The 12,958-nt window shown below is 34.2% G+C and overlaps 1 protein-coding gene across 1 annotated transcript; it reads left to right on the top strand.

Moving 5' to 3' along the window:
* Positions 1-10,303: 10,303 nt before the first annotated feature.
* On the top strand, positions 10,304-12,544 carry LOC145596577 (acetolactate synthase 1, chloroplastic-like). Its single transcript, XM_081652763.1, has one exon. The coding sequence runs from the start codon at positions 10,370-10,372 to the stop codon at positions 12,380-12,382; it is 2,013 nt and encodes a 670-aa protein (XP_081508889.1). The 5' UTR covers positions 10,304-10,369; the 3' UTR covers positions 12,383-12,544.
* The last annotated feature ends 414 nt before the right edge of the window (positions 12,545-12,958 follow it).

Below are 12,958 nucleotides of genomic sequence, written 5' to 3'. Positions count from 1 at the left end.
ACCTTAGTAAGAAAGGCATCGATAAAAATTCCTTAATCAGTAGAAGACTAATAAAGCTGAGTAGCCTGAGGATTTTATCAACGAATAATGGAAGAAACAGTAAGAGATAGATATAATTTATATTAGGGAAAAACTCCTTTTCTTTACCGGTAAGAGAAGGGTCTTCGAAGGAAAGAAGAGTTGTACCGAAGACTTTCTATTAGCATAGAATAAAGTGAAGTCTCGCGCTTTGGCTTAGTCACTCTCTTCGTCGTTCCTGAGAGCGGATGTTAGGATTGAATAAGAAGAGTTGCTACGTGTAACATAAATAAGACTTTTTTCTAAAGCTTACTATAACAAGAGAAGAAGCCGTTAGCAGTTCAGGCTAGGGTTTTGGTTTAATACCTATTGCCCTATTCTGATAGCAGAGTAGTGTTAAAACCAATAAGAGAAGTATTGGCGATGACCTAGTCTTTCAAGACAGTCAACATCCGCAGTCAAGTGACCAGTTCACTCTATAGTAGAACTAAATATGTCTCCTTCTCTGTTGCTATTCTTAGCCTAGAGACAAGGAACCTCTTTTGGGACCTCATGGTGCTTGCGGCTTTCCCCAAGACAGCTTATTCCGCATTTGCACCAAGGACCCAGGGCTTTCGAACTACTTTGGTTGTCCCCCCTAGACTTTCATGCATAAACCCGACACCGCTCTTAGCAGCTAAACCACAATAAGTTGGATAGACAACCACTCTCCTAAAAGGGCTATTTTCTCATCTATATGATCATGGTCTTGTCACGGGCTGGATTTGAACCAGCATGTTCCAGAAGACCAGAATCATGATCTGGGTTTCGACCTACAGATCGTGACTTTTGGTTACCCGGTTCATACACTTAAAGGTGATACTAAGATGGTATCTTTGTGAAACAAAGCATAAGCAGGTTTGTTATCGCCAAGGGCTTTGGTAGCTAGGCAAAATATTGAGAAGATATGTTGCTGTCTCAAGAGAATCTACCCAATAGGAAGGACAAATCGACATATGAATAAAGAGAGTGCGAGAGCTGTTATTTAAGGTGTGCATTATGCGCTCGGTCCCATTTTATGAAGAAATGTGTGGACAAAAGAAGCGAAATATTAAACCATTTTTGACAAAAAAAAAAAACAATTCTAAGGGGTCATTATCAAATTATCTACAATGGTCACACTAAAAAGATTTGATTGACCGTTCTAATTGACTTGTCATGTATAATCTAAAGTTCAAGGAAGATTGAAAAGCTTAAGATTTGAATTTTAATTGTATGGTCCAAACAAAATAGGTAAAATCATCCAACACCAAGTAATATACATGACCATGAGTACGTACTACGAATAGATTATGTCCACAAATCAGCATGTATTATCTCAAAAACAGTAGAATATTACTATTATAAGTATTTAATGGCAAAGGAACATGTTATCCCAATAAATAAGAAACACAAAAATGGAGTTGTGCTCCTAATTACGAGAAATAAGATTTCTAGACCTAAGAAAGCATAAAGCTGGATGCCCAACCACATACGTGAGGATGCAAAGATCAGGTGGCAATACATATAGATGGAGTGGTAGTAGAAGTGGCAGGATATAATTCCCCCAAACTATTGCATCTCGTTATTAGATTTCCTGTAAGAAGGTCATTCACTAAAAAAACCAAAAGGATATAACATAGAGCAAGGGGGAGGGGTCAGGGTGAATAAAGCGGTGTGACCATATCTGTTACTGGAATGCAATGACTATTACCAACTAAAATAAAAATATTAGTGCTCAAATTAGACAGAGGCATGAAAAGTACCTAAATTATTTGTCATATGAGACGTTACACCCGGGTACATGTACCACGAATTGTCTTGTGCAGTGGAAGACTGGAAGAGACATAGTAGCAAAGAAGTTCCCCAATTACGTAGGAATCATGAGAGGCCTATAGTTAGGGGCTTGTTATGTTGGATACTGAACCAGATATTGCTGCTGGGCCATATAGGCAACTCTAGGTGGCTTAGAAGTTGGTCGTGGCTGGTTTTTGTTATCATGGTCTTGTTATCACATTTCAACCTCATTTGGTTATTGGCATATTTGTAAGATGCATCCGGATGCATAAGCTTTAGCTGAACAATCGAATAATTTTTCCTTGTTTCAAGACTCTACATGGTTTAGACACATAAATAACCAACCCAATAACATTTATGTACATTTATCATCGAGAAAAAAAATGATAGAAAATCATATCAAGTATATGTATTAGGTACATTTTAATTACTGAAAGACACATATCGATAAGAGCAGAATTGTTCTGTGAAGGTACTATTAATTGTGGCAAAATTAAATAAACCTTAAATTGTACCTTGGGATATCATCACAATCATCAAGAACATATGTTATCATGGTCTTGTTACCAAATTTCAACCTCATTTGATTATTGGCATATTTGAAAGATGCATCCGGAGGCATAACCTTTATCTGAGCAATCGAATAAATTTTTCTTTGTTTCATGATGTTTTTATATTTATCAATATCAACATTAAATAATGTGACTTGAACTTCATCCCCTAGAAAATGAGAAATTATACATAAGTGTCTATATTTTTGAATTTTTTAAAAAAACAAAATAAGGGCTAAGTAAAACTAAAGTTCAAACTTCTGCATCAGTAAATACCATACTCCATGAATAATGGACATAATTTGCACTTTTAGCTCTAGCTTATTCATTCAATGCCCATAATAAAGGCACTCTCATATTTTCTTTCAACGTTTAGAAAGGGTAATAAAACGACATGGTGTGTAAATTGTGTTAAATATGATCATTAAAGTAGGCATAAAATAATTATAAACATGCTATATCATTACCGATCCTACCTTGCACATGTAAAGAGGTCATATGAATAGTGTAGATGATAATAGAAACCTTTAATAAAATAAAAAGGGAACATTAACATGAAAAAGAAATTTCTTGTTTTTTTCGCTAAAACAAACATTGCTAAGAATGACCAAATAAATATTTTAACAAAACTAGATACATAGCTATTTTACACTGTTTAATTCTTCCTTATATACAATATTTTTAGTGAATTTGTTAGAAACATTCTTTTTATTTTGTAGTAAGTTTTTTAGCCCGGAAGGAGATGTAACTCTTGACATTGCAATATATAATTGACCATGACTAAAAACGGGTCTTGGGACAAAAATACCAACTTTGCTCAACGTTTGTCCTTGACTTTCATTTATTGTCATGGCAAAGGCTAATTTTAATGGTAATTGCATGTCTTTCTTTATTTTAAAAGGAAAATCTATTGTCTTGTTAGAAGGTGTTAAAATCAATTTGTGGAAACAATACTAATTCTCTACCTCTTGGACCTGTGATAACTACTCTTGCTTTAATAACTCTATGACCCAACTTCTTGATTATAGGACATGTTCCATTATTCAATCCTATTGATTAATTCATATTTCGCATCAGTATCCTCGGGGCACCAACTTTCAACTCTAAGCAATGATTAGGAAGACTTGACAAATTTAATGAGTTTAATAATTCCATAGGCTTCATGTTATCAAGGAACCCATCATCTCTTGTATGACCCAAAGTATCCGAGTTATAATATCTTTGCACATTTCTTGAAAGCATTATTAAAATTATCAAATTTTAAAAAAATTTAACTCATCTACCTCATCGTTTCTTGATAGCATTGATATTATAGCTCGCATACTTATTTGGGTCATACAATAGATGATGGGTTCCTTGATAACATGGAGCCTGTGGAATTTTAAACTCATTAAATTTGTCAAGTCTTCCTAATCATTGCTTAGAGTTGAAAGTTGGTGCCCCGGGAATATTGATGTGAAATATGAAACAATCAATAGGGTTGTGCAATGGAACATGCCTTATAATCATAAAATTGGGTCATAGGGTGATTTAAACACAAGTTATCAAAGGTCAAGAGCTAGAAAATTAGTATTGATTTCACGAATTGATTTAACACCTTCTAACATAACAAGAAGATAAATTTTCCTTTAAAAAAGAAGGCAATTTCCATTAAAATTAGCCTTTATCATGACAATAAATAAAAGTCAAGGACAAATGTTGAGCAAATTTAGCATTTTTTTACCAATACTCGTGTTTAGTCATGATCAATTATATGTTGCAATGTCAAGAGTAACATTTCCTTCCGTGCTAAAAATCTTACTAAAAAATAAGAAGAATGTTTCTAACAATTTGACTAAAAAATATTGTTTATAAGGAAGTATTTAACAGTGTAAAATAGCTATGTATTTTCTTTTGTTTTAATATTTATTTAGTAATTCTTAGCAATGCGTGTTTTAATGCAATTTTAGAACTATACTTTTTTCAAAAAAAAAAAAAAAAAATTCTTTATGTCATGTTAATACTCCTTTTTTATCTTGTTGAAGATTTCTTTCAATAACTATATTATTTATATGACCTTTTAACATGTGTAAGGTAGGATCGATAATGATATATTATGTTTATTTTTTTTTATGCCTACTTTAATGATGTTTAAATGCAAGAAATGGACACAATGTACACACCATGTCGTTTTATTACCCTATCTAACTGTTGAAAGTGATTATGAGAGTGCCTTTCTTATGGGTGGTGAATGAACAAGCTAAAGCTAGAATTGCAAATTATGTCCATTATTCATGGAGTATAGTATTTATTGACACAAAGGTTTGAACTATAGTTTTACTTAGTGCTTATTTTGTTTTTTCAAGATATTCATGAATATAGACACTTACAAGTATGTATAATTTCTCACTTTCTAGGGGATGAAGTTCAAGTCACATTATTTAATGTAGATATTGATAAATTTAAAGACGATCTTGAAACAAGAAAAAGTTTATTCAATTGCTTAGCTAGAATTGCCTTCGGATACATCTTACAAATATGCCAATAACCAAATGAGGTTGAAATTTCGTAACAAGACCATGATAACAGAAATTCTTGATGATTGTGATGATATCCCAAGGTACAATTTTAGGTTTATTGAATTTTGCCACATTCCACGGTACCTTCACATGAGCAATTCTTCTCTCATTGGTATGTGTGTGTCTTTCAGTAATTAAAATGTACCTAATACAAATATTTTATATGATTTTTAGAATTATTTTCGAGCTTTAATAGTCATATCATTTTTTCTTGATGATAAATGTACACAAATGTTACTGGGTTGATTATTTATGTGTCTGAACCATATAGAGTCTTAGGTAAGAGATATCAAAAGAGAGATGTTACTCCATTACTCTGAAACACAAAGTAGTATATTACAAAATTTACAATATGTTTATACAACCTCCGTTTCTTTTTAATTGATACGTTTTGACTTTAGCACTATTCACATACTCTCCTTTGACCATGTTTTGTGATTTATATGTAATGAAAAATATATATAGTCATGTGGGGTCTTTTTAGATTCGTCACAGTATATATTTTCAAAATATCAACTTTTTATAATTTTTACTTATCAGTAACTAAAGATATTAACGTTTTGATTTGTGCATTGACAAACGTGACTAAAAAAACGTGTCAACTAAAAAGAAACGGAAGAAGTATAATTATAACAAACTATCCAATGTTCAGCTTTTTTTTTATTATCAAATGACATTTTGATTTACAGCATGAAAACAAAGAGGCTAACTTAGAGGTGATTAAAAATCAGGTCAAGTCGGGCTTTAATATAATTTCTCGTGCCCAAACCCGCAAAAATGTAGCGAGCTTAACGGACCAAAGCTGGCTTTTCGAGCTTTTCAGGTCAGGTTCAGATTTATTTTGAACTAAAATTGCGTTTTTAGGCTTGTCCAAACCCGTCCTATTTTCGGGTTGGGCTAGCGGGCCTGGTCAATGTTGATCACCTCTAGGCTAACTTTATGGGAAAGGTTTGCTCATGATCAAGTTCGTTTCTTATTCTGATCATGTGTTGGGTGCATCCATGGTATCAATTGTTTTCTATTAGAGTAATATTATTTTTTTGAATTAAAGTAGATAAACATAGAAAGACTATAGTGTCATTTTATCATTGCTTTGAATAATTTTACTGGTTTTCCAATAACTACATGTTCTATTACTGTTGGACGTAATAGACTCTTTATTAATCTTGATATTGATGAAACTGATAATCTACATGGATGGTTAGCCTAAAAACATTATAATCAACAATGTAATTTTATGTCGCATACTTACGTATTTACCTAACTCATATAGGTACGCGGATATGTTCAAACATATCAGCAGGAGTCAAATATTAGTCAATGATATCTCTCAAATGGAAATGGTGTTCAATGTTAAAAGGAACAAGTTAAATCAGTTTTTAGCTTTATATAATGTATGTATATCCACCATTATTCATTTTTATACATGAGGTGTTTAATATTTGGTGTGTTATTTTTAGGTTCAATAAATTGTACTAGCAAAAGTGTTATCCATTAATATTTAATACATATTTGGTATAAATCATGCGTTTGACACTCAAAGAGAGCTGATATGTGTGTGGAATGTGACCCTCCTTGAGTAGGCCAAGGTATTTTTACTTTTTTATTTTTCAAAAAATAAAATTAACCTACTTTACGCATCATTGCACTTAACTATATCATATTGATACAATTTAGAATCAATGTGAAATTGGTGTCACTGCAAGTACATTGTCTGTTATATAGTTATACTCTTTGGCCAATATGCTGAGTTGATTATTGGTTGTCTAATATCAAGTATTAAAGTCATGACAAATAATGTAACTATACTCTTTATTCATATATTAAGGAAATACACACATGCATGCATAATGACTAAATATGTTATTTATGATCAGGAATTTGGAGACTACTTTTTAGAAGAGTAGTGAACATTTGATTTATGCATTCACTTTCATACTACATGAACCCAAGATTAAAAATGATGATATCATAATTGCATTTGTTTTACAACTTTTTTTAAGGGAATCAAGACTTACTTTTGTATTGGTAATGAGTTTATTTTTTTTTTTTTTTTTTGTATGGTTTTTATTGTTCCTATTTTTTGTTTTATTGAAAGTTATCCGCATATATGAAAACATGGTGTATTGTACGTCGTGTATTAGCACGGGCACATTCTATTATGTATTTTTTTAAAAATCCTATCTTTAATTATACCTCGTGTATTAGCATGGGCACATTCTATTATGCAATAACATAGTTACCTAGTAAGTATAAAACCATAAAAACATGAAAACATGGTTAAAGCCCAAAACTCATAAATTTATGATCTGAAATTAATTTCAATCACAAATAATAAAATTACAACATATCATAATCATAAAACAAGTAATAAGATTAGTTCGTTAACACATTCAAAACCCTTAAACAAATTTTAACCTATCTTTAAATCCTATATTATAAACAATAAAATCTGAAAATTTAAACCATATGTTACAATTAATAATCTTGATAATTTCGCTTGGCTTTATAAGATTTAAACATGCTTAAGATCATTGAAATCAATAACATAAATAAAAACAAACAAAAACTTTAAATCTTAATTTGAAACATAAAGGAATAAGAAGTAACAAATTAAAGGAGGAAGGAGGAGAGGGTACCGAGGTGGCTTCCCGGCAGTACGGGCGACTGGTAGGGCCGTCGGGCTTCTTGGTCGTGCGTGTGTGAGAGCCGCTTCTGTTTTATTATTTTTTGTTTGTTGAAGTGTACTGCGTAGAATAGGAGTAGCAGTAAGAGGGTTTTTATAAAGATGGGCTATTAGTTAATCAATTCCTTTAATCTAAGATTGGGTCTTGGTAGCTTTTGGGCTTAGCTAGGAATATTTTTATTTTTCTCTGGGCTAAGTAGGAAATTTTTTTCAAACTTGGGTTTATTTAAAAACTTGCTTGAGAAAGAAAGAAAAAAAAAAATTTTAAAAAATAAATAATAATAATAATAATAATAAGGCTTGCTTGAAATTATTTTCATCAAATATCATGCATTAAAACGGTAATCAATTAATCATTGACCTTATAGTCAAGATTACTTCATTAAATCTTATCAAAGTTATTTTATACTCCGTTCCCATTTGTTTTTTACGATTTCATTTTAGGTGCTCCTATTAATTCTTTAAATTAAGGATTTTTCTATTTTAAGACATAAAATTTAGACAACTTTAACCTTTGCTTTATTTTTTAATATCCCATGTACTGTTGTCCTCAATTTTGCATGTGATAGTGTACTTTTTCCGATTTTATAGGGGAAGAAGAGCTAATTTCAATGTTCAGTATTACTTTCTCTTTCCTCTCTCCTCTTCAACCTTTTCTTTTTCATTATTTTTTGTTAGTAATAGCCCCTTTTACCATCTCCTGATGAATTATGATGACAAAAATGATTGGATGTACTCACTTTATCAATTTATAACGAGCGTAGCAGATGTTTTGACTCAAGTAACTCAACATTTTCAAATCAAAGTAAGAAGACATTCATGAGTAGGGTGATAGAGAGCTTCCTTGAGGAATCTTTTCAGCTTATCTACGAGATGAATTGGACCTCAGCCCGAAGAGCGCTTCCCTGGCGAAGAGATTCAAAAGATGGAACTCCAGCCGCGCATAATCCTAAACGTAAATACCAAAACGGAACGGAGGGAGTAGAAGTTTCAAGGAGATTTCGGGGTGGGGGGCTAGCTTTTCTAGCAGGGAAAGGGAGGGATTGGGGTGGGATTTGAGTTTTCTGGTGAAAGGAACTATGATTAACAGCTTCACACGTTGCAAGAAATCTAGTATTATAGGTTGTTGACTTTCTGTTGACCGACTAGGCTGTGATTGTTAAAGAAAACATAGCTCAAATTTTGGTTTATTTAAAGAACATCAGTCTAAAGTAGGATTATTAAGACCAATTTTTTTCTTTTAAATATCAAGCAAATCATTATTTATCATGGAGGGAGCCTAGGGTTCTAACAATGATAACATTTCTTGTTTATCAAATGGAATTTTAGTAAATATTTTGAGTTGAATAATATGCAAATATTTCTCTGATTTCAACAATTGTCATTTACTATTTGCTTTTAATGTCCGTTAACTCCCTTGTATAGCTTCTCCCATCAAACAGAAGAGAGAGAAAGAGAAGAATCACTTATCCCTTTAACAAATGGACGAATCCAAAACAGAAACCCTTTTCAACCACCACCCTCCATTAACTCCACTTCACAAGCATTCTCTCTCATTAACTTCCACCATTAGCAAGGTGGTAGTCTCAATATTCTCAAACATACACTACAATTGCAAACAAAAACCTTAAGAAAAAAAAAAAAGAGAAATTAAGGGTATGAGTAAGGGCATGTTCACATTTACTGAACTAAGCTGAACTGAACTGATTGGAGCTGAACTGAATTGATTGAAGCTGAACTGAACTGAACTGAGCTGAAATGAATATTTTTATAAGAGTGGAAAATTAAGAGCTGAACTGAACTGAACTGATTGGAGCTGAACTGAACTGAACTGAATTGAAATGAACTGATTGGAGCTGAACTGAACTGAAATTAAGTAAATGTGAACAAGCCCTAACTCTAAAAGGTAGGTATTTGACTCCTCCATTGTTTCCTCCTTTGAAGATGAGCTTTTCCTTCCTTTCCATTGAAGCCGAGCTTGGCAAAAAGCTTAATGGATTTTTTCTATCTCTTCTTAATTTGATTTCAACTAAGTAAACGGTTTATACTTTTATAGTTGTAAAATTACAGCTCACCTCAAAAAGCTTAATGGATTTTTTCATTTATCATGTCATGTTGTAAAATTTTCCTCACTAAATATTAAATTAAACATGGAAATTCTCATTTATCATGTCATGTTAGTAAATTTTCCTTTTAAACATTAAAATTAAGAAAAATAAAATATGAAGGTTCATCATGGAAAATCACTAGTTATTGATTTAAAATGTACATTAACAAACGTGTTTAAGGAAAACGAAAACAACTCTATAAACCACCAAGAATATTATTATTTAAAATATACTTTGTACAATATTACACGGAATATATTTGATACTTTCATGATAAATCAAACCATATGCTATGTATTTGCATATTAAAAATAAATAAACCAAATTTTGCATAGCTTTGCAAATAATTTCTTGGATTTTCAAATGAGATAAATATGGATTCGAATCAAATATTTAACACATGACAAAAATATTTCTATCCCCAAAGTCTTACTTTATAATTTTTTTTTTTTTCAAAAAAAAAAAAAAAAAACAAATTCACAATGCTACTTTAGTACATTTCCATGGCTGAAAACAAAAGTTAAGCGCCTCCACTCGTTACAAAAATAAACCCTATTAACAAAACCAGATCACTCTCATCAATTCATCACCCCTTCTCTTCTTCTTCTTCCATTTCTCTCTCTTCAACCTTCAATGCCTTCAACAATGGCGGCTACTTCCTCAAACCCTTCATTCTCCCCTTTCCCAACCCTCTCTTCCAAAACCCCTAAACCCCAATCCACCATTTACACCCTCCCTTTTACCCCTAACCCCAAAACCCCTTCCTCCTTCCTCCGCCGCCCTCTCCAAATCTCCGCCTCTCAATCCGCTAACCCCAAACCTCCATCCGCTACTCAAACCGCTGTTCCATCCCCTCTCACTGACGAAAACCCCCAATCTTTCGTTTCCCGATTTGCCCCTGATGAACCCAGAAAAGGGTGTGATGTTCTTGTTGAAGCTTTGGAGCGTGAAGGTGTTACCAATGTGTTTGCTTACCCTGGTGGTGCATCAATGGAGATCCATCAAGCTCTCACGCGCTCTACCTCGATCAGGAACGTCCTCCCCCGGCACGAGCAAGGTGGGATTTTCGCTGCGGAAGGGTATGCTCGAGCTACTGGGCGCGTGGGTGTGTGCATTGCAACCTCTGGTCCTGGTGCCACTAATCTTGTATCGGGTCTCGCTGATGCGCTGCTTGATTCTGTCCCTTTGGTTGCGATCACTGGTCAGGTGCCTCGCCGAATGATTGGAACTGATGCATTTCAGGAGACTCCTATTGTTGAGGTTACTCGTTCTATCACTAAGCATAATTATTTGGTTTTAGATGTTGAGGATATTCCTAGAGTTGTTAAGGAAGCGTTTTATTTAGCTAATTCTGGTAGGCCTGGACCTGTTTTGATTGATATTCCTAAAGATATTCAGCAACAATTGGTTGTGCCTGATTGGGATCAGCCTATTAAGCTTGGTGGGTATGTTTCTAGGTTGCCAAAATCGAAGTTTTCGGCGAATGAGGAAGGGCTTCTTGAGCAGATTGTGAGGTTGATGAGTGAGGCTAAGAAGCCTGTGTTGTATGTGGGAGGTGGGTGTTTGAATTCTGCTGAGGAATTGAGGAAGTTCGTCGAATTGACAGGGATTCCGGTGGCTAGTACTTTGATGGGGTTAGGAGCTTACCCTTGTAATGATGAATTGTCCCTTCATATGTTGGGGATGCACGGGACTGTGTACGCGAATTATGCTGTTGATAAGGCGGATTTGTTGTTGGCTTTCGGGGTTAGGTTTGATGATCGTGTGACAGGGAAGCTCGAGGCGTTTGCTAGTCGAGCTAAGATTGTGCACATTGATATTGATTCTGCTGAGATTGGGAAGAATAAGCAGCCTCATGTGTCGATTTGTGCTGATGTTAAGCTGGCGTTGAAGGGTATGAATAAGATTCTGGAGTCTCGAAAAGGGAAGTTGAATTTAGATTACTCTAGTTGGAGGGAGGAGTTGGGTGAGCAGAAGAAGAAGTTTCCATTGAATTTTAAGACCTTTGGTGAGGCTATTCCTCCCCAATACGCCATTCAGATGCTCGATGAGCTAACTGATGGTAATGCTGTTATAAGTACTGGTGTTGGGCAACATCAAATGTGGGCTGCCCAGCATTACAAGTATCGAAACCCTCGACAGTGGCTGACCTCAGGTGGTTTAGGAGCCATGGGATTCGGGCTACCAGCTGCCATTGGAGCAGCTGTGGCTCGTCCAGAGTCAGTGGTTGTCGATATTGATGGGGATGGGAGTTTCATCATGAATGTGCAAGAATTAGCTACCATAAGGGTGGAAAATCTGCCTGTTAAGATAATGCTCTTAAACAATCAACATTTAGGTATGGTGGTTCAATGGGAAGACAGATTCTACAAAGCCAATAGAGCGCATACATACCTTGGAAACCCTTCTAAAGAGTCTGAAATCTTCCCCGATATGCTCAAATTCGCTGAAGCCTGTGATATTCCTGCTGCCCGTGTTACCAAGGTGAGCGAGTTGAGGGCCGCAATGCAGAAGATGTTGGATACTCCGGGGCCATACCTGCTGGATGTGATTGTACCTCATCAAGAGCATGTGTTGCCTATGATCCCAAGTGGTGCCGCCTTCAAGGATATCATTAACGAGGGTGATGGAAGAACATCTTATTGATCGCATTATCGATGATGATGCTTAATCTGTATGTATAATAATATGTTTAGAGAGGTTATGACTGTTTTCTCTTTAGGTTAGTTTGTTGTTGGCATGCTGCTTGCTACTACTATGATAAACTTTTTTGTTGTTTTTGAGGTATTACTATGGATGATCATCCTACACTGCTCAAAGATTTTACATAAGTGCTCTTTGAGCTATGTATGTTATCTTGCGAAATAGACTCGTTGGCTCTTTTTTTTTTAAAGTACAAGATGATGACGGCAATCAGTTGGCTTAGAGAAGCTTTCAAGCTTCACTTTCATGCAAAATGATGTTTTACTAGTTTCTTTTATTTGATTGATGCTGTTTGATTTTGAAATCGTAAACCAGTATGTTAGTACAATTGTTTAAGATTTATGGTGGCAAATATGCATAATTGATGTAAAAGGATAACATTAATACCTTTTGGGATAGGGGTGTAATACCAAGTTATCATGGTAGGGTTGAGAAAACATAATAATCTGTTTAAAATTTCGCATGTTCTTTATTTGCTTCTGAAGTTCTGATATATGACAATAAATAATACTCCGTAAC

The sequence above is a fragment of the Chenopodium album genome, chromosome 20, assembly GCF_948465745.1.
Source record: "Chenopodium album chromosome 20, dcCheAlbu1.1, whole genome shotgun sequence".
NCBI lineage: Eukaryota > Viridiplantae > Streptophyta > Magnoliopsida > Caryophyllales > Amaranthaceae > Chenopodium > Chenopodium album.
The sequence above is the reverse complement of the archived record's forward strand: the minus strand, read 5'-3'. Positions and strand labels throughout refer to the sequence as shown.